Consider the following 21,075-nt stretch of genomic DNA (forward strand, 5'->3'; position numbering starts at 1 on the left):
CGACACGTAGGTTCGTAGCTGAGTTGGCGTTAATTAATTGGCTGCATGAATGATATCTTTTCTCCCGTGGAAGAGCTACAAACAAAGCTAAGAGAGTGGAAACGTGGCACAATGCTAGTCGAATATTACTAACTATAATTAAATAAATTAAATATATGAAAAAGGGTATCCTAAGAATCTAGTTCAATTATCCAATTCTAATATCCATCGTCCATTCTCTCCATCCAACGGCCAGCACACACTCATATCTCAAACCATATCCGTTAAATATATAAAAATCACGCATCGCACTCCAACCCCCATTACTCCATTTCGAGTTTCACTCCCCTGCTCGACGAAATGGCCTCCGTAGCGCTCAAATCCTTCACCGGACTCCGTCAATCGTCGCCTGAGAAGCCCCATTTCGTCACTCAAACGAAGGCCACCCCGAACCCCCAATTTCGGCGTCGATTTTATGTTTCCGCTGCCAAAACTAGCCCTAAAATCGCCGGCCGCAACCTCAGAGTTGCGGTGGTTGGCGGCGGCCCTGCTGGAGGATCGGCCGCTGAAACTCTCGCCAAGGGTGGCGTTGAGACTTTCCTGTTCGAGCGGAAGCTCGACAACTGCAAGCCTTGCGGTGGGGCGATTCCGCTGTGCATGGTTGGTGAATTCGATCTCCCGTTGGATCTGATTGACCGCCGTGTCACGAAGATGAAGATGATCTCCCCATCGAACGTTGCCGTCGACATCGGCCAGACCTTGAAACCTCACGAGTACATTGGGATGGTTCGGCGAGAGGTTCTGGACGCGTATCTTCGCGAGCGAGCCGCTGAGAATGGAGCTAACGTGATTAATGGCTTGGTCATGAAATTGGACATTCCGAAAGAACGAAATTCACCGTATGTCCTTCACTACACTTCGTACGATGGAAAGAAAGGAGGCGTCGGAGAGAAGAAGACATTGGAGGTTGACGCCGTGATTGGTGCCGACGGAGCCAATTCTCGCGTCGCCAAGGCGATTGACGCCGGCGATTACGATTACGCCATCGCATTTCAGGTAAATCGATTTTAGGGTTAGGGTTTATTTAAGGAGAAATTACTGAAGCGGCATTTTGTAGTATTTACTCGCCAAATAGAATGAACTGTGTTAAAGTAGAGTACTGGGGGTTTTTGATTTCAGGAGAGGATCAAAATCCCAGATGACAAAATGGTGTATTACGAGAATCTTGCAGAGATGTACGTAGGTGACGACGTTTCGCCGGATTTTTACGGGTGGGTGTTCCCAAAATGCGACCACGTCGCCGTCGGCACCGGCACCGTGACTCACAAGGCCGATATCAAGAAGTTTCAAATAGCCACACGAAACAGAGCGAGAGACAAGATCTCAGGGGGGAAGATCATCCGAGTTGAAGCACATCCAATCCCAGAGCACCCACGTCCACGAAGGTTGGCCGGGAGAGTGGCACTGGTGGGCGATGCAGCCGGGTACGTGACAAAATGCTCTGGCGAGGGCATATATTTCGCAGCGAAGAGCGGGCGAATGTGTGCAGAAGCAATCGTGGAGGGGTCGGAAAACGGGAAGAGAATGGTGGAGGAATCAGACCTGAGGAAGTACTTGGAGAAGTGGGATAAAACATACTGGCCGACTTATAAGGTTTTGGATGTGTTGCAGAAGGTGTTTTACAGGTCGAATCCGGCGAGGGAAGCTTTTGTGGAGATGTGCGCGGACGAGTATGTGCAGAAGATGACGTTCGACAGTTACTTGTACAAGAGAGTGGTGCCTGGGAACCCATTGGAGGACTTGAAATTGGCTGTCAATACCATCGGAAGCTTGGTGAGAGCCAATGCTCTGAGCAGGGAGATGGACAAAGTCAGTTTATGAGAGAACTGTGTCTAATTATAAGAAAAAACATATATCTTTAGCTTCCCAAAGCACCCAGAGATCATCATTTCAGGTTAATGAATCCTCATACTTCACTTTTGTGGAGTTGATTTTCCTTTACTCAAATCTGTGTGCGCAATGAAAGAGACCATTGCTTTCAATATTAAGAGCCACCCTTCAATGGAGTTGAAAAGGCAATTAGTTAGATTAATTGAATTTGATTCTATAAAGCATATGTAAGCAATTAATTCTTATTGGTTGAACATTGGGTTGCGTGTTAAGTAAGCCTTCCTACTTTTTATTCAAATTACTAATTTAATACAGAATTAGATCACAAATTCGCTACGAAGAACTATTATATGAAAAGGGACACGAAAAGAAGAAGTAAACTAGAACTTAAACTGGGTATTAGTTTATTCAGTGAGAGAGAGAGAGAGAGAGGGGGGAGTGAGTGGACAATCGGGAACGTTGAAGCGATGGAGAGAAGTAACGGCTAAGATTGGAGGATGAAAATGCTTGAAAAAGGGGCAGGATTCGCATTACGGCGGTGTATACGGTAGAGAGAAAGAGAAAGGGAAACAATATATATAAACCTTGGCTATTCAAAAAGAAGTGCTACGCCCAAGGCTTTCAGGCGGAGATTTCTGCGACCCACAATTCCACTTTCGGGAATGCCCTTTGGAGCCTAATAAATCTCCGATTACCCACTTTCCTCTTTCATTTCGAGCTACGATCTTCCTGGGTTTCAAGGTTCCATTTCTCTTTCTCCTTTCTTTCTTTCTTTCTTTCTTTGTTTTTCACTTCCTCGGGAGTGAACTCTGTTTTGGGTGGAATGTTGATTCATTATTTATCATAGATCGATTTGTTTCTGTTGGATTCAAATGCTATGGATCTGACTGACTATTGCATAATTTTGTTTATACGATCGTTTCTGGAAGCTCAGTTCTCTGTTTATGAAGCTGGGTTTTGGATTAGGAACTCTTTTATCCTTTCATTTTGGAACATGAGCTAAAGGAAGGTAGTGGTTAGAAATTTTCACTTTTGTGGAGTTCTCTGTCTTGGTTCCCACCCACCCCTAGAAGGGTAGATCTCAAACGATGTTTCGTAGGATTGAGACTTTACATTTATGTTGTTCGCGTAGAATGGTTCTTGTTTTCTTAGGATCTTTATTTTTCTGAAGGAATCATATGAACCCACTTGTTGAAATTGGAGCAGTTGTCTTGATTCTTCTTACTAGAGTTGAATATCTATTCTCCTGATTGCTGTACAAAAAAGATGAATTTACTTACCCTTCTTACCAGATTAGCATTTCTGATGGTTTTATATTGTTGGAGATTCACCAGATTATGAAAATGACTGACACTTCCCCTGCCTCCCCTTGATAGAGTCAGATATGGAAGCAATATCGGCAGCTACTTTGTCCATTGGAGCAACTGCATCACATAATTCTAAACTCATCTCATTTTCTCAATCAAAATCTGCAGCCTTGAGGGTCAATTCACGAGAGTCTCTTCCAAGCTTCTGCGGCCTCAAGGCAGCTTCGTTTCTTCGATGCGACTCGGAGTCATCTTTCCTAGGGAACCAGAGCAGTACCGCCCTATGGCGTCATCTTGCTCCGTCAGCTCAAAGAGTGAACCAGAATGTATATAAAAATCTTCAACCTCAAGCCTCTTACAAAGTGGCTGTTCTTGGAGCTGCTGGAGGTATAGGTCAGCCTCTGTCGCTTCTCATCAAGATGTCGCCGTTAATTTCGACCCTGAACCTTTATGATATTGCAAATGTTAAGGGTGTTGCTGCTGATATTAGCCACTGTAACACTCCCTCAAAAGTTCAGGCTTTCACTGGACCCTCTGAATTAGCCAATGCTTTAAAAGATGTAGATGTTGTGGTCATACCTGCTGGGGTTCCAAGAAAGCCTGGTATGACTCGTGATGATCTCTTTAACATAAATGCTGGCATAGTGAAAACTTTGGTCGAGGCAGTCGCTGATAATTGTCCTGATGCATTCATTCATATCATTAGCAACCCTGTGAACTCGACTGTGCCGATAGCAGCAGAAGTTCTAAAGCAGAAGGGCGTGTTTGATCCAAAGAAGCTTTTCGGGGTTACTACATTGGATGTCGTCCGGGCAAACACGTTTGTCGCTGAAAAGAAGAACCTTAAACTGATTGATGTTGATGTACCGGTTGTTGGGGGGCATGCGGGTATAACAATTCTTCCTTTGCTGTCAAAGACTCAACCATCAGTGAGCTTTACAGATGAAGAAGTTCAAGCACTGACTGTTAGGATTCAAAATGCGGGAACTGAGGTCGTGGAAGCGAAGGCAGGGGCGGGATCTGCTACCCTTTCAATGGCATATGCTGCAGCAAGATTTGTCGAATCATCTCTTCGTGCTTTGGATGGAGACAGTGATGTCTATGAGTGCACATTTGTGCAGTCTGATCTAACTGAGCTTCCCTTCTTTGCATCGAGAGTTAAGCTTGGGAGGAAAGGAATTGAAGCCTTTGTAACGTCTGATCTACAGGGTTTAACCGAGTACGAGGAGAAGGCTCTTGAAGCTCTAAAGCCAGAACTGAAGGCAAGCATTGAGAAGGGCATTGCTTTTACACAGAAGCCTTCGGTGGCTGCTTAAAACGACCTTGCTTTTCCGGAACATGCTTGGGGCGTAACAGCATTGAATCCCAAGCACTTCCTTTTGTTTGCTTTTCATTTTACCCCGTCTGATGGAGAACTTCTTTTTGAGATATTAATTGCTGCTGTAGAATATCAAAAAAAGAATGTAGTCCGCTCAATAAGAGTTCCTAGTGATTGAAAATTTTGTAATAACATGGTTGGTAAGACTGTGCACCTCATCTTAGACTCTTAAGATTGATTCTTTTTTGGGTTAATACCCAAATGATATAGAATCTGTTGGTTTGTAAAGTTCTCTCGAGAGAGAAGACCATTCATTGTTACTCCTTGTGTGGTACGAGCCTGTCCACCGTTAGCAGATATTGTCCTCTCTAACTGATGTGGGACCTCACAATCTACCCTCTTAGTAGCGGAGAGATTTCCACACCCTACTTTATAAAATATGTTTCGTTCTCTTCTCTAACTGATATGAGGTCTCATAATTTTCATCGACCAAGTCACTTCCGAAACTTTAGTCAAGCAACTGATCTCCTAGTGTATGACTTGGGTTGCTCGTTTAGTTCATCACAATCTGTCCCGGAAGCCTACAAAATGTGGTGAAAACTAGTAGCTTTTAAATCATCATTCTCATGGAATTTAAGACAGCAGTGACTGGACAGAAATAGTGAATGAGAAATCGAAGAAGGAAATTTGTAATTAGATTCATTGCCTAATAACTTAAAAGAGATTCAGTCGTTACTCATTTTCAATTCAAACCCGAAACTCATCTGTAGAAGCAACTCAAGCTATTTTTTCCAACTTCGATTCAACAGACAAAATGCAGATGATCAAAAGAGCTTAGTCGGACAGCAACTTTGCATCCAACAGGCAACTGTCATCCAGCTTCTGTTGTAATATCATCCTCCCGCCTGTGACAGCAACTTTCCCATCTTCAGAACAAGCCTGTGGCCATTAGAACAAGCTGAATGCTCTGGGGAATTTTCCCTTGTGGGTCAGTCTATATTCTGAGAATCTGAGAATGGATGGTGTTGCTACCAATAATCGTTGCAGGAACACCGACCCTCTCGGAAATGATGGAACTGACTTCGGTCCCTAACAACCACTTTTCTGTTATAAACACTTGAGACATACTTAGCAAAGTTATGACAATCCAGGCAAGTACGAAGATTGTTTGCCACTCTGATGGTTCCTCCTGGCGGGGTTGCAAGAACCCCAAAGGCTATGGCCAATTTCTCACTATGGAAAGAAAGCGCATACCCCTTATCTTCTGCCTTTAAGTTGTGTAATTCAGATGATATTTCAGCTTCATAACCTGCAATCTTTAGCTGCTGGTTGATCTCATCCAGCTGCTTGTAGATCTTGTCCTTCATCGGATGCGAAATATCATCCACAGCAAACTCATGCACCACCCCATTCAGTTCTATTGTGGTGCAGCCGGGTGTAGTATAGATACCCCTTTCCTTCATGAATTTCCTCAATTCAGTTACCTTGTCCCAGTTCCCAGCCGAAGAATAAATGTTCAGCAGCAGCACATAATCACCTGCTTCTTGAGATTTGAGTTCAACCAAATGCTCAATTACGCGCTCCCCAAGGTTTGCATGACCGTGAATTCTGCAAGCTCCAAGAAGGGTCCTCCACATTGTCGCATCTGGATTCACCTCCATTGACATTACGAGCTGATAGGCTTGGTCGAGCATTCCAGCACGACCCAAGAGATCAACCATACATCCATAGTGATGGACGGTGGGAACTATCATGAACTCTTGTCTCATACGATCAAAAAACGCCATTCCTTCATCAACCAGACCACAATGGCTACAAGCAGAAAGAACGGCAGTGAAAGTGTGATCATCAGGCTCAACACCCTTCTTTTGCATCGCCCAAAACGCTTCAATAGCTTCTCTCCCGTGTCCATTCATTGATAACCCGGAAATCATCGCACTCCATGAAACAACATTTTTCTCAGGCATTTTATCGAACACTTCATACGCCTTATCCACACGTCCACACCTCGAATACATGGATATCAGCGAATTGCACAAATTACTCTCGGTATTATAACCGTGCTGTTGAATATGACTATGAATCCTTTCGCCAAATTCCAATGCATTCAAGTCCGCACAGGCTTGGAGAAGAAGTAAACAGGTAACTTTATCAGGTTTGCAGAGATACGTTGGACTCTGCATGATCTCAAACAAACCCAAAGCATCCCTTGTTCGTTTATTTCGAGTTAGACACGAAATCAAAACGTTCCAAGCAACAACATCTCTTTGAGGAATTTCATCGAACAGTTTGCATGCATCCTTAAGTTTGCCACAATGAGAATACAAATCCATCATGGAGGTGAGCAGAAGACTATCCGATTGATGCCCATTTCTAAAGATCCTTGCGTGAATCTGAATCCCACTAAATAATGAAAGCATTCTTATACACGACTTAAGGGCAAAGGAAGAAGACAAAGGATCAGCATGAACACCTTGCCTCTCCATATCTCTGTACATGTACAATCCCTCCAGAGGTGAACGGCTCAACGAATAGGCTCTCAACAGCGTATTGTAATGAGAAACAAATGGGTTCGTCAGCTGAGAGAAGAATCTTCGCGAATAGCCCAATTCGCGAAAAGGCGCGGAAACGATGCGAGTCAAGAAGCGGAGGGAAACAATGGGGTCTTGAATGAAAGAAGTGCGGATCATGTGGGCATGGATTTGCAGCAATTGTGATTTGTGGGTGCATGATTTTATGAGAGAAATCAGCGGCTCTCTATCGAAGTGAAGCGTTGAGTTTTGTTGACGAAATTTGGAAGAAAGCAGAGAGATCGGAGAGTGAAGGAGTGAAGCGGTGGATGCGAAACGAGGAAGGCGAAGAGAATGAGGATGCCGATACGCCGAACAACGGCATCGCCGGAAGATCACAGTCATCTATCAATGGCCGCTGAATCGTTTTAGTTACGCTCGAGCGACAATTCAGCCGTCGTTATGTACTTGTAATGCATTTTATTTAATTTTTATATTACGAATAATAAATTTAAAAAAAAAATAGAGAAAATTAAATTCAAATTAAAATTTGTATTGAAGTCCTTTGCCTTTTCTTCTATGATCAAATGTTCATCAAATCCTACAACTTTGCTGTGTTCGATCACAACGACCAATCAAATCCAACGAACATTAATGTTTTTTTATTACATCAATGGGCTGCCAATACTCGACGAAAACGAGCAACCCATCAACAGATATTTCATTTCTTCATCATCTTCTTCCTCCTCCTCCCCTTGTTCTTGATCATCTCTGCAAATCATTCCACCATTAATGGAGAAATACTGGGAGCCATTGTTGGTTCCTGAAAGCTTCCGTTTCTTGTAGTTGGCCTTGAAGCAGGCTTGTCTAAGCCTCTTTGTATTGTCCTCCAACTGCAAATCTGGTCTCTCCTCCATTAATTTCTTCTCATTCTCTAAAATCTTCAATACATTGCTCAACTTATTCACTCCCTGATCTCCATCTTCCTTTTGAAGCTCCTGCATTCATTTCCCATCGAAATTTTGTCAAAAAAAAAGAGCATCAAATTCCTTGGGAAATATGAAGAGAAAGACATGCCTTAACGTTCTTGATTAGTGTCTGTAGGCTCATGAGCTTCCTATGAGGCCATCTTCTTATACCCAATTCTCTGCATCTCTTCTTCAACAGAGTGAGTCCGACATTCAGCTGTTTAGCCGCCTGAGTTATGGGCATGTAGAAGAACTCAGATATTGCTTCTCTTGACAACGTTTTTGTTGATGCACTGCCACTGCCACTGCTATTGCTCGTTTCTCTGCAGCACTTTCTTTTGGCCTTCCTCATCATCGTCCCCTCGTTTCCCATCCCTCCATTACCATTTTCTCCGCTTCCTTCCTCAAGCCCAAATGCTTCACTCTCGAATTCACTCCAAATCCCAACGCCCCCATCTTCTGCAAAATCAAAACTTTTCAATCTTTTCAACATAAATATGAACAATCACAGATGGGTATACCATGAATCACCTGATATAAAAGTGCTAATAGGATCTATGTCCTTGGGGTTGAAAAACGAGTCATTATTAGCGCAACTCTCAAGCAAAGGAACAACGTCAAAAAAGGTGTCCGGAAACCCAAAATTGCAGTTCCAATCCAACGCAGAATAATTGTCGGTTCTACATAGAGTTAAGTTAAAATATGATGAACAGAGAAAGAAATGGTTAATTATGAAATGAAATTAGAAGCTGTGAAACTTGCCTACAATGGAGAGGAGAAAGATGGCATGATAAAGGAAAAGGGTCTTCAAAGGCCATGGCTTCACACTTCGGCCTCCAAGTGGCGCCCATTCGTCGCGATCGATCACCAAAACAGAGAAAAGAAGTGAAATATGGAAGGAAGGGAAGAAGAAGAGGCAGAAAATGGGGGATATATAATGCTCAGAAAATGGTACGATGAATTGGGGAAGGGAAGAATTGGAGAACGTGCGCCGGCAAAGGGGCATAAAAACCACAGTCCCCATGCATGAACAGATAGAGATATCATAATTTCTTATATGTTTATGATCATCAATTTTCATTTATTGCATTACGGTGTGTGCTTATGAGAGTTACAAGATTTTATAAACTAAAACAAATATATATATATATATATATATCAGTTTTGGATTTTTAATTAATGATGAACAGTAGTGGAATCTGAGCCGTGTTCTTGGCATTATTATTATTTTTTTTATTTTCTTCTTATAGAACACATTATAATTAAGATAACCAATGGAAAGAAGGCACTAAAAACATGAAAAAGAATGATGAACAAGAATCTAAGGCTTTTTAGGGGTCTTAACCATGTCAGTCTGGGATTGATCATTACAATTCCATTGACTGCAGTTTAGAGGACCGAGTTGAGTCATTGATGGAAGTGGATGTTAGTAGTTAAGGTAGATGGGATGGTGATTGTAATGCAATGTAACGCATCGTCCTCTTAAATCATTGGGGAATGTGGGTATTTAATCGAAACCCATCTCATTAATTGGGATTAGAGACAACTTAGTGAGGATCAGTTACATAACAACTTTAATTACGCTTTATTTCTTCAAACTGTTGCTTAGTTATTTGGATTTATGAACCCCAATTCCCCGATTTCATTAAATATTTGTACTAAAATAATGTTGAGTTTGAGATAACACATTCCTGCGTTTTGTTAGAGAGGAGGACAAAGAATTCTGGAGTAGAGGACAAAGAATTCTGGAGTAGAACACCGCCTTATTTAAAGATTTTTCTCTAGCCAATGTGTTTTAAAAACTTGAAGGAAAGCCTAAAAAGGAAAGTCCAACATTTTAAACATTTTAAAACCTAACTTAGAAGGGAAGTCCGTGAGCATCCAAACAAAGACAATATCTACTAGCAATAGACTTGGCCTGTCACAATATGAGTATGGAAAATGGAAAACTGGTTTAGACATACATATATTCTCGACCAAGAAATTAGAATTTGAATCTCTCCAACAGAAGAAAAATAACATTAAATTAAAGAATCAAAGGAACCACTATTCAACTACAAAATTAATAAAGAATCTTAGATAATATTCAAGAGAAAGCATTTAAACAAATTATTCCTCGAACTCACTGCCAAGGGCGACATTGGTTGGGATTTTCTGGGGAATTCTTCGCAGGAAGACGACTGGGTCCAATTGTGGTGAAACTGAAAGAAGTTAGCAAAAACATCAGTTTCTCCACCTACCTCCTCTTCCACGGCCACCACCACCCCCACCTCGTCCTCCACCGCTACCGCCACCGCCACCGCCACCGCGGTGCTTGCCACCGCCAAATGCCTTGTTTGCATCAGATCTACCTTTGAGGTTTTCAGGAAGGGGAAGGATATGATCCACACACTTTCTGAAGCTGAAGTCATCAACAGACTCGTCCTCCCGAATGAGGAAGAAGCACTTGTTTTTCCACATAGGATGGTTTCGAATTTGGAAAGAATGAATACCACACCCTATCTTTTTCTCTGGTTCTGCATGCCCCTTCTTCAGCAAATCCAGCAACATCATCTTCTCGTACTGCCACACAAACCAATATCAAATATTGGATCATCAACAGAATCAATGCCTCCACAATATGCAAATAGTTTTACCATGATTCAATTTATTATTCATCGTGTTAGATGTTTTAGATGACTTTAGGGGGATAAAATTAGTAGAATTTTTCACCTTAGGATGGCTGTTGACTAAACGAAAAACATGACCGACAAAGAAAATACTGGGGCCCTAAAGAAATACACTCTTTTTCTTTTAAATATTACTATTCAAACATAGAACAAGAATACAAACCTACAAAAGATATTATTAATGTTTAACCATTTAAGTTACAGTAAAGTAGGCTAAATATGAGGTCCCACATCAGTTGGGAAGCAAAAACGAAGCATTCTTTATAAGAGTGTAGAAATCTCTTCCTAGCAGACACGTTTTAAAACTTAAAAGGAAAGCCCAAAAGAGAAAATCCAAAGAGGACAATATTTGTAGTGATGGGCTTGGGCTGTTACAAATGGTATCAAAGACAGATACCGGATGGTGTGCCAACAAGGACGCTGGGCTCTAAGGGAGGTGGGATTGTGAGATTCCACATCGGTTAGAAAGAGGAACAAAGGATTCCTTACTTATAAGGGTGTAGAAACCTCTCTCTAGCATAGACGCTATAAAAACCTTGAGGGAAAGCCTAAGGAGGACAATATGGCTGTTATACTAAATGCTAAAAGTAGACTTTAGTAGTACTAATATTTGTTACGGAATACAAATAATAACACCCAACTGCCTTTCAATTTAAGGACTTTTTTCATAACGATGCGACCACAGCCTGTACCGGCCATGAATACATGGATTTCTAAACACTAATTATTACTTCCCCTTTTGGACTGAAAAATTATACCATATAAGTACATGCTCAATAATTTGCTACATCACAGGATATGCCAGAAAGAATCCGTTTCTTCCACTAAAATCAATCAAGAATAAGAAGGGAATCATAAAGAATAACAGCAAAACAATGCAAAAAAAAAAAAAAAAAAAAAAAAAAAAAAAAAAAAAAAAAAAAAAAAAAAAAGCAACTAAAAGAAATTCTTCAATGAGCAAATAAGATCAAGAGAGTAGATTCACAGATAGAAATAAATTTTATTCATCCATGGTGGAATTCTTTGATTGATTGTGTTAACATCTAAATCTGTAAATGGATTTTGAGCAGAACTGATACCAACCATCATTAATCTCATGAGAATATTGAAGAATGTCACCTCTCTGATTCTATTATGTACACAATTATAGCAGTTTCTCAAACAAGCGACTAAAACAAAAAGTCCTGCTAAAATTGTTCACCATTCATGAGGATCAAGATACCTAAATCTACACCTCCTTTTGCAATTCGTTTTCCCTTCAGAAAGATGTAACTTTCACAAAATAAAATAATGACGATGATAAATCATAACAGCAACATTGGGGAAAAAGAAAATATTTCAATCAAGTTCCAGCTCTGCGTTCTAAAACTAACATAAAATTTCATAAGCATCATTCTCAACTTAACCTTTGAATTAGCAAAACAGAGGACGATAGCAAATTAAAAAGAAGTCCATAATATGAAACCTGGTTCACGTTCAAGTAGGCAGGCCAGTGGTGGAGGAACTTATAGAAGTGATCAAACAATTCCCTGGACGATCGAAAGCTCTTAGGGCCTATAGTCACAGGACCGGGCTCCTCCTCTCCCTTCCCGTCTCCTTGCGCCTTCTCAACCCTTCCCTCTTCAACTGACTTCTCCATCTTCTGCTTTTTCGCCTCTTCGACGCTTCCATCGGCGCTTTCTTCCTCCCTCTCCCGCTTCGAATTTGCATCGCCATTAGTTATTTTTGAAGCCTCATTTGCTTCATCATTTGATCCTTTCGGTTCTGCTCCGGGCTCTGTATTCTCCAATTCCATGTCTTCGGCGTTGGTTACCTCCTGATTGTTGTCAGCCGGTTGAGGGATTGTTTCTTCTGCCATTGTAACTTGCAAGTGTACTCTGAAACTTCTAAACTTCAAAGTAAAAACCCTAAGAAAATAAAATACAAGATTTTATATTCTTCCATTCTTCTTTAAATGGAAGGGCCGTTTAATTTTTATTATTTTTTGGATTTTTTTTCCTTTTAGAATTAGGAAATCAAGTCAAAGAGATTTTTATTTAAAGGTTTAAAATATTGAAATAAATATGATTTAGTTTTTTTCTGAGTTTAACAAAATAAATGGATGGCAAACTTCTATCAAATTAATTTGAAAAAAAAAAAAAACCTTTTATTTTGAATCGAATAAAACAACTCAACTCAACCCAAAAATGTTTTAGAGCAACATAAAAGACTTTCAAATAAATTCAACATCTGAATTAATTATCGGGTTAGTTTCTGCCTGCAATGGCCTTAGTCGATTGAGTAGTTTGCTCCTGCCTGCACTAAAAGGCTTTCAGACAAACTCCAACATCTGAATTGATTATCGGGTAATGTGAACCCTCATAACTTATTTCTTTTCTCAATTATAGTTATATAAAAAAAAAAAAAAGTGTTGGGATCATATTTTAGACCAAGGCATGTATGTCTCAATCCCGTTCCCTCTCTCTGTTTTGGTGTCGGCTTGTTTGTTTTAGAACAAATTTGTGTTTTTGGGAAAAGACGGTGGTGGTGTTCATTGATAAGCGAGGGAAGAGGCAACAACACCCATATCCATATCCATATCCATATTCAACACTAATGTAATGCAATGTGTAGTTTAGCTTTTGAGTTCTCAATGGAATTGGAATTGGAATTGGAATTGGGTACCAAAAGCATAAAGGAACTCCATTTTGCACACCAAACCAGGACGACTCCCATCTTTTTGCATTGGAACATCCTTGCTTAAGTTTATACAATGCATAAAAACAGCAGAGGATGCAATAACAACACTTCCAAAAAGATACTTGGCTTCCTGAGTATGCCCTTCCCCCATGTCTTTTTGTTCAAACTTGGACAGAGTCTTCTAAAACACCCCTTTTTATTGCTCAATCTCTTCCTTTCCTTTCCTTTCCTTTCCTTTCCTTTGTTTTTACCTCTTTTTTCCCAATCTCATACCCCGCAAACCCCATAATAAAAACATCAACTCCCACAGGGAAGGGAATGTCCCACACAAACACAATGGGTTTCTTGTTTAGCAGGAAAGTTTTGTTCTTTGTGTTTGTTCTTGCTGGTTTTGTCTTCACTCTCCAGCCTCAAACCGCATCTGGGCTCGCCACCATTGACGTTGCTCTCAAATGGGTGGCCTTCAAATCCCCTGATATCGACGCCCACAAGGCTGATGATTCTGTGAAAAGGTTGAACATGAAGAACATGAACGTGGCTCCCTCTCCCGCCATGAACTTCGACCCCAACCAATCCAACAAAAGAAGAGTCAAGAAAGGATCCGACCCCATTCACAACAGATGCTAGGTGTTAGCTACCATGGAGGAGGAAGCTGGGTTGGTTCAATTTCCATATAATATTTACAATTTTCTCTCTTGGGTTTGTTTAAAGCTTTATTGTATAGTTTTCAACCATCTTCATCCCTTCATATTCAAGTAGAGAGAGCACCCCTTCACTATTTTTGTTTTTGGTTTCTTCCCCTGTTTTTCCTTCTCCTTATAACAAATGTTTCGTTCTCCTTCCCAATCAATATAGGATCTCACAATTCACCGGGCTCAGGGGTTCAACGTTGTCATGGCACACCAGCTAGTCTTAATGTTGACTCTGATACTATTTATAATAGCTCAACGTCTCGTTTGGACAAAAAATTTGGACCATTTCTCGATTTGTGCATGGACAATGCTAATCTTCTTTGCATCGTTCCAATTTGATTGTGAGAGAAAGAAACCAAACATTTATTACAAGGGTGTAGAAAACTCTGATTAGCACACCCGAGGGAAATTGAGTTCCGTTTTCAAACTCTCTAATCTTCTCGGTTATGAAAGAAGTAAAAATGAAGTTAGAAAAAGAAAATAATAGGAAGGCAGACCAGGAGAGGATTTTTAGGGTTTATTGTCTGTGTGGATTGAAACGAGGTGGGCTAGAGATGTGGCCCGGCCCCAAACAGGTTCCTAATATTCAGGGATTGTATTTGGATTTACATTAGGAGGGGAGCCCAAAGCCGAATTACTAACTATAAATAACCCACGTGCTGTTTTCTTCAACAAAATGATGTGCCACTGGCGGCTCATAAGACGCCCACCTTCAATTATTCATCCTCCCTATTCCCTTTTAAAAAAATCCCCCAAAATTGATGTCAAACTTTACACACGAATTTCGTATCGTTCGACCTCGTAGTTGTATACTATTATCATCTTTCTTTCCAAATTTTGAAAATTTTATGATTCGATTAATTTTGCGTCTAACAAACAAACAAAATAATTTGTGTATTACAAGGAGTTTGGTTGTAAAGTTTGGGGGAAAATATGATTAGACGTATGAAATGTAATGTTTTGGTGGAGGAAAATCAAATAAAGATAATAGATATTAATGAGTTGATTGAATTTTGAGAACAGTGATCTTAGACATGATGGAACTATTAGTGGGGTTTTGATCATTTACAGCACCATTCAATCATGTCTTAACTTGTTTGGTTTCCCAGAAAATAATGAACAATATCAAACTTAAATTATGACTCGAACTACGAACAACAATATCAAATTTCATACCCAATTTTATGTTATGCTCTTAGAGAATTGATCAGGAAAACCCAATAATCCAAGTTTGTTACTGATTAGATTTACATGAAAATGCAAACTAAAATTCAAAACAACAACACAGAAATTTTATTTATAAGAGCCAACCCTTTTAGTCAATTCGAAGATTGATGATGATGATGATGATGATCCATTCGATTCGATCAATGATGGTCGGAGTTTGGAGGAGAATACTCGAAAACAACTTCAGCATCCACATCTCTTCTATGAAAATTCCGGTGGCAGCCACAAGCAGCGCAGCTGAGAGCCTCCTCAGTCCCCTCCTCGCCTCTGGCCATGAACTCACGGCAACCGTCCACTGCAAACCCACCAAGCTTCGCCGCGTGATTCTTCTGGCACTCGGCGTAGCGCACGACCGAGCCCGAACCAGACCGGTTTCCTCGCCCCCCAGACCCATCGGATTTCTTCACCACCACCACCCTTTTCTTCATGGCTTTTGAATCCCACGGAGCTCTAAACCCACCAATCTTTGCTGAATTTGGGTATTGATCAAATCCTTACCCAAACCTAAAGAAGCCTTCTTCTTTTTTTTTTTGAAGCAACTGCCTAATATAACCCTAACCCTAAGAGAATTATTTATAAAAGGGTTAGCTTAGTGGGCAGAGAGGCAATCTAATATGGAAAATTAGATTGACCCTTCACCAAATTAGATTGACACTCCTACACAATAGAACCCTAGTTTTTCTTGTTCTTGACACAATTGGTTTGGTTTGGTTTACATTCTGTGGGTGTAGAGGTGTTTTATTGATTCAAATAATGCATCATCCACTGGTTGAGAGTCAAAGGAAGGAGGGAATGAACATAGAAGAGGCATCATTATGTTCACTTTAATTTCAATAAAAGAGATCAAACTGAGGTGTCTTTTAGGCCTAACATTATAATTAAGCGGTAATAATTAAGAATAGAGGATAGATGTGTAGCCCAAAGATGAGCTGGGGGATGCTATTTTTGAGTAACAAAAGGGGTCCGAATGACGCTCAAAAGCCAGCCTGCAATGCTCCATTATCATCTCCATCACACTACCTAAGATTCCAATAATTAAAACTTCAACCCCTCTTCCTTCCCTTTTGCATCAAATCATCCCAAATAACATTAACATATTTCAACATCAATTAGATATGCCTTTACACCTCCTCCTTAATTATGGCGATGGCGACGCCCAAACTCACTTCTAGCAAATATTATCTTCCTTGGACTTTCTTCCCAATCGACATGGGATCTCACAGTGACAAAATTGAAACTACCCCACGTTCTAATATGCCAAAATAATGACGGGTCTTCATCAAAGTTGTAATTTTTCTTTTGTATGTATGGAATTCAAGATGAAATTGCTACCATTTTCATTCAAAACTTGTAAGAAAAAACTAATAAAGACCCAAAGGAAATGGACAAAAAGAGAGAACAGTGAAGAGAAGGTGAGAGTTTGTTTGTGTACTTATAATTTGACATGTTATGCAAGTAAAGGGAGACAAAAACACATGGTTGTCCATTTTATTATGCTTTTTTCTTTTGGTGTTGAACAGATTTGAGCTCGTTCATTCTTCCTTACCGATGATCATCACTTGAATCTCTATAACATATTACATAACAATCTCCAAGAATCAAGGACCGTGTTTAAGGTTTTACATGCTTCGGTTTTTAAAGGCAATCAATCCACTCTTCTTCCTGCTCATTCGTTCAATCATTCATTGCAGAAGAGAAGAGAGCCCTTAAGAAGGCTTCAATCTTTGTCATGCATATCATTTTGTTTGTTTCTACCAACTTTCTCCTTCCATTATTCTTTAGTCTTCGAAACATACAACGACACCCAATATTCCCCCCTAAAAAAAAAGTATTATTATTCTTCAAACAATTTTATTTTATTCGGGTTTAAGATAGAATTTGATGAACTATGCTCAATATTGGTAGACGAGCGTGGTGTATTTGTATGTGTGTTGGAGTAGACAAACAGCATCTTATGGTTGGTTATAAAAGGAAAAGCCCAATGGACCCATCAATAAATCCAAATGCCAGCACTTACAACTCTGTCTTCCTTCAGCTACAGCGACCGCTTTTGCTATCCGACAACTTGGGCCTCTCTCCTTGTTGGGCCCATTGTCCCCTCCCCTTTACTCATTACATCTCAATCTCTCTTTTCCTTCTCATCATTGAGAGGACCATACACCCACCCCCATCTTATTTCCTTCCTCATTTTTAGGGCCCATACTCATGTCCCTTTCCCTTCCCCTTTCCCCACTACTTTATTCTTAACCGAATTCCTCCACTACTACCTTCCACAACCATCCAATATAAAATATATTTATATTAATACGGTGAAGCAGATAGTTGGACGGCTAATATAATCTCATTTCTGGCCTCATTTAACGAATCGGAAAAAAATGATAGGTCCGAGTAGATATATCCAAAGTCATGCGGGTTAAGTGAAATGTCGCTTTTTTTTTTTTTCTTCTTTTTGGGAAATGGGAAATGGGAAATGGGAAATGCCCCAATTGGATATTGGGTACTTTTAGCACGTCATCTCTCACACCCTATAGTAGAGAAGAAAGTAGACCTACCTGGCTATGTTCCTGCCACGTGTGCATACTCCTATATCCAAATGACCGAATTAACAACTGATTTGATTCTTGCCTGCCCACTTGCTAAAAGTCTCTAAGGAATTTTTGTATCCAAGCCCCACGTGGCATTGCCTTCTGACGAGGATTGTAATTCGAGTAAGCATTATGGACCGGGCCTGAAATTCTGGTAAAACAGTACAACCATGAACAGATTCGGCCCATCTTCGGCCCGGTATTAGGCCCAATAAGGGGTGCGGGAATAAAATAGATTTAAGGCGTACGAAATTAAATTGTAATTGATTAGTTTAAGATGCGGGGAGAGAACGCAATTGTGTAGCTTTCCTAATAATTAGTTTTAATTCAAAATTAATTATTGTAATTAACTCACACATTTATTATAAACCTAAATTGACAGCTTGTTTGTTAGCGTGGCAAGGAATTGAAGACATTGAAGTCATCTTTGACCTGACGTGACTCAATACCACACTCAAGAGACACGATGTAACAAGATTTACGTCGATGTTTAAGATAAGGTAATTTTTTACCCACTCCTTCCATAAAAAGAGAGCGGAATTACTCTCGAAGAGTACACCTTACACACCTACTTTACTTCAAACTCTACTAACTTGAATGTCGGGGGTAGATAGTCGAGCCCTCTACGCTCATGTACAAAACAGTCATAACTCCCTGGATTATAAGAACTTGGTTGAAGAAAGGTTATTAAAAGAACTAGTATAAAATGCAAACATATTATAGAAGAACTGAACTCCGGAGCTAAAATCTGGTTCCTCCCAAAACCAACTTTAAATAATAATCGATCAACTTCAGCATCAAGTCCCAGAAAGTCAAAATTTGTTCAATTTTCTAAACCACCAACACAACTAATTTAGCTCTTTGATGCAAGCTTTTCCTTCGCCTTCTGGATCTTCAATACCTTCTTCACAATCTTTTGCTCTTCCACCAAAAAGGCACGAATGATCCTATCCCCAGCAAAACAAAGAAAGATTAGGAAAACGCCTTGTCGTAAAAACAATCAAATGGATGAAATATTGAGTGATGAGAAAAAATGGGATGCAAACCTCTCTCTGACAGCCCCGCCGGATAAAACGCCACCATAGGCACGATTCACAGTCCTCCTGTTCCTAGCTAGTCTAGACCTCTTATACTCAGCTGGCCTTAAGTGAGGAATCTGCATGATCGCACATTAACACGGATTACCTAAGTCAGCCATATAAATTCAGAATTTTTCACCATATTATAAACAAAAAAACCAAATACCCACTTTTATTGACCAAATTTAAACTTAGAAGTCTGTCATTAAATCCAAAAAACAACCAGCAACGTACATATAAGATTCAAACATATGAATAACAAATGCATATGCATGTATCTACCAATATACAAAGAATGCATGTAATGAAGCACAAATTAACATGCATGCACCTGCCAATGTACATACAATGGATGAAGTAAAGATAGACATGCTCGAGCGATAGAAAGGACACAAACAATTAGGCAATGAAAATGCAAGGATTTTAAATTTGTAATCGAAAGATTATTCATAAGTTTTGCAAAACAAAATTTAGTTGTCGTTGCAATAGGAATATAAAATAAATGAAAGGATATTTTGCAGGAGCGTCATTAAGATGCAGTTTAAAACAATGAAGAGTAAACCTTTCTGAATCAAGTTGAAGGCAGTAAAGGGTCCATCCGACAATAAAAGGTAAGTATAGAACTGTATTTTGTTTATGAGGTAGATTTTGGACTGTATAGTATATCATTGATCGTGCTCGATGCCAACATATTGATTACTCATGAAACTTCCACTCATTAGAACGATCACGCCGTAAAAAATACCACGAATCATTAAACTTCCACTCATTAGAGCGCAGCCAGAAACGTAGTTATTTTATTTCCAAGGGCGTAAAAAAACTAAATTTGAACTGAGGCAAAAGGCTAGGCTCCTTGTAAAATCTAGAAACTGGTAGAGTCTCAGCAGGGAAGATTTTGGTGTCCAACGACCAAGGAAAAAGCATTTGTGGGGACTAGACCACTTCCCATTACTCATGAGAAAAATTCATTAAGGGAGGAATTGAAAGGTGGCTGAAACGCCCAATGATCACAAAGAACCGAAATTTAGGCACATGGATAAACTTTCAGTATCGAAAGACCAAAACTTTTCTCTAATGTACCAAAAATGCGGCACGCGACTAAAAAAGGCTATCTGCGTCAGTTCTTATTTCCTCTATACTTGGCTACTAAATAAGTCTCATAGGGATTTACAGCAAAGATCTAATCTACAAGGTGATAACATGGCCATCATGAAACAGCCAGTAACAATCAAAATATCCAGAAAGTCAAAAGGGAGAATGAACGAGTACATCAATAAGATACGTTATTTGTGAAATAACTACGAATAAGGGATAAAAATGGACAGAGAACAGTGATCGAAGACATACTCCCTGAATCCTTTTGCCGGTGACTGGGCATTTCGGTCCACTAGCTCTTTTCTTGGTGGTCTGGTACACAAGCTTCCCGCCTTCAAACAGAAGAATACAAGATGATAAGAGCAAGAACATTAAATGCGCAACGATACAGAGACATAGAATGGAGTCGTATCAGAAAGTTACCTGGGGTTTTGACGACACGGTGCTGGTTAGACCTGGTAGCATAGCTATGGCGCTTGCGGTATGTAAGACGCTGAACCATCTTGGACGATTTTCCTCTCTTCCTCCCTCTGGGTGTCCTGTCCTGGTAAAGGAGGCTGCTGCAGAGATTTTACTAAACTTGGGAGAAAGAGATAAAAACACCAAGACGACCCCGATGCCCTAGATCTAACGGTTCGTACGTGTTCTCGTCGACGATTAAGATTTAATCCTGTCCATTAAAAAAAATCAATTTTATTTTTCTTTTTCAATTGGTTCGTATCTACTGGTTTAATTGGGCTGGGCCGAAGATTGGCCCACTATCCCAATGAATTCGCTCGGGTTAACTACCCGTTCCGGTGTGAATGTCGAAAATCGGAAATATATCATTAACTCCAAATATTTGTTGTTATTTTTGGAAAGTGACATATTTATTTCTTTTTTTAATATAAAAAATGTATACGGTTATCAACAACTTAAGTATAGTTCAATGGACATAAAACATATACGGTTGATTAACAAATAAAAAGTTCAAATATCTTATTTTTTAGCATTGAAGAGTGAAGGTTGTTTGAATTCTAAGTGAGCCCGATCAAAGGGAAGATCACAGGTATATATAGTAAAAAATACTTTCTCTAT

General features: G+C 39.9%; 7 protein-coding genes and 1 pseudogene across 9 annotated transcripts; 2 read left to right on the forward strand and 6 right to left on the reverse strand.

The window, feature by feature from the left end:
* The first annotated feature begins 304 nt into the window (after positions 1-304).
* LOC111484810 (geranylgeranyl diphosphate reductase, chloroplastic) lies at positions 305-2,058 on the forward strand. Its single transcript, XM_023131417.1, has 2 exons — positions 305-1,035; positions 1,159-2,058. Exons 1-2 carry the CDS (start codon positions 340-342, stop codon positions 1,858-1,860), a joined length of 1,398 nt encoding a protein of 465 aa, XP_022987185.1. The 5' UTR covers positions 305-339; the 3' UTR covers positions 1,861-2,058.
* Positions 2,059-2,386: 328 nt separating this feature from the next.
* LOC111484814 (malate dehydrogenase, chloroplastic-like) lies at positions 2,387-4,790 on the forward strand. 3 transcript variants are annotated; one of them, XM_023131422.1, is made up of 2 exons: positions 2,387-2,610; positions 3,204-4,790. In XM_023131422.1, the coding sequence occupies exon 2, from the start codon at positions 3,254-3,256 to the stop codon at positions 4,490-4,492; it is 1,239 nt and encodes a 412-aa protein (XP_022987190.1). In that variant the 5' UTR covers positions 2,387-2,610; positions 3,204-3,253; the 3' UTR covers positions 4,493-4,790. The 3 variants fall into 3 exon arrangements, with proteins under 3 accessions (XP_022987190.1, XP_022987189.1, XP_022987188.1); XM_023131421.1 differs by having other exon boundaries at positions 2,388-2,610; positions 3,162-4,790; XM_023131420.1 differs by having other exon boundaries at positions 2,389-2,610; positions 3,246-4,790.
* Positions 4,736-7,479, reverse strand: LOC111484807 (pentatricopeptide repeat-containing protein At3g47530). Its single transcript, XM_023131413.1, has one exon. The coding sequence runs from the start codon at positions 7,407-7,409 to the stop codon at positions 5,523-5,525; it is 1,887 nt and encodes a 628-aa protein (XP_022987181.1). The 5' UTR covers positions 7,410-7,479; the 3' UTR covers positions 4,736-5,522.
* Positions 7,480-7,536: 57 nt separating this feature from the next.
* LOC111485057 (protein RKD1-like) lies at positions 7,537-8,823 on the reverse strand. Its single transcript, XM_023131747.1, has 4 exons — positions 8,735-8,823; positions 8,504-8,652; positions 8,082-8,431; positions 7,537-8,002 (listed from the first exon to the last, which is right to left on the reverse strand). Exons 1-4 carry the CDS (start codon positions 8,821-8,823, stop codon positions 7,670-7,672), a joined length of 921 nt encoding a protein of 306 aa, XP_022987515.1. The 3' UTR covers positions 7,537-7,669.
* A 1,152-nt stretch (positions 8,824-9,975) lies between these two features.
* Positions 9,976-12,559, reverse strand: LOC111484822 (protein EMBRYO DEFECTIVE 514-like). Its single transcript, XM_023131433.1, has 2 exons — positions 12,107-12,559; positions 9,976-10,534 (listed from the first exon to the last, which is right to left on the reverse strand). The coding sequence occupies exons 1-2, from the start codon at positions 12,497-12,499 to the stop codon at positions 10,196-10,198; spliced, it is 732 nt and encodes a 243-aa protein (XP_022987201.1). The 5' UTR covers positions 12,500-12,559; the 3' UTR covers positions 9,976-10,195.
* A 1,724-nt stretch (positions 12,560-14,283) lies between these two features.
* LOC111485895 lies at positions 14,284-14,373 on the reverse strand (annotated as a pseudogene).
* Positions 14,374-15,125: 752 nt separating this feature from the next.
* Positions 15,126-16,024, reverse strand: LOC111484829 (mini zinc finger protein 3-like). The gene has a single exon (XM_023131439.1). The coding sequence runs from the start codon at positions 15,665-15,667 to the stop codon at positions 15,380-15,382; it is 288 nt and encodes a 95-aa protein (XP_022987207.1). The 5' UTR covers positions 15,668-16,024; the 3' UTR covers positions 15,126-15,379.
* A 2,459-nt stretch (positions 16,025-18,483) lies between these two features.
* On the reverse strand, positions 18,484-20,584 carry LOC111484827 (60S ribosomal protein L34-like). The gene is made up of 4 exons (XM_023131438.1): positions 20,422-20,584; positions 20,251-20,330; positions 18,871-18,980; positions 18,484-18,771 (listed from the first exon to the last, which is right to left on the reverse strand). The coding sequence occupies exons 1-4, from the start codon at positions 20,498-20,500 to the stop codon at positions 18,678-18,680; spliced, it is 363 nt and encodes a 120-aa protein (XP_022987206.1). The 5' UTR covers positions 20,501-20,584; the 3' UTR covers positions 18,484-18,677.
* Positions 20,585-21,075: the final 491 nt, after the last annotated feature.

Source organism: Cucurbita maxima, unplaced genomic scaffold (assembly GCF_002738345.1).
Source record: "Cucurbita maxima cultivar Rimu unplaced genomic scaffold, Cmax_1.0 Cma_Scf00010, whole genome shotgun sequence".
NCBI classification, from domain to species: domain Eukaryota; kingdom Viridiplantae; phylum Streptophyta; class Magnoliopsida; order Cucurbitales; family Cucurbitaceae; genus Cucurbita; species Cucurbita maxima.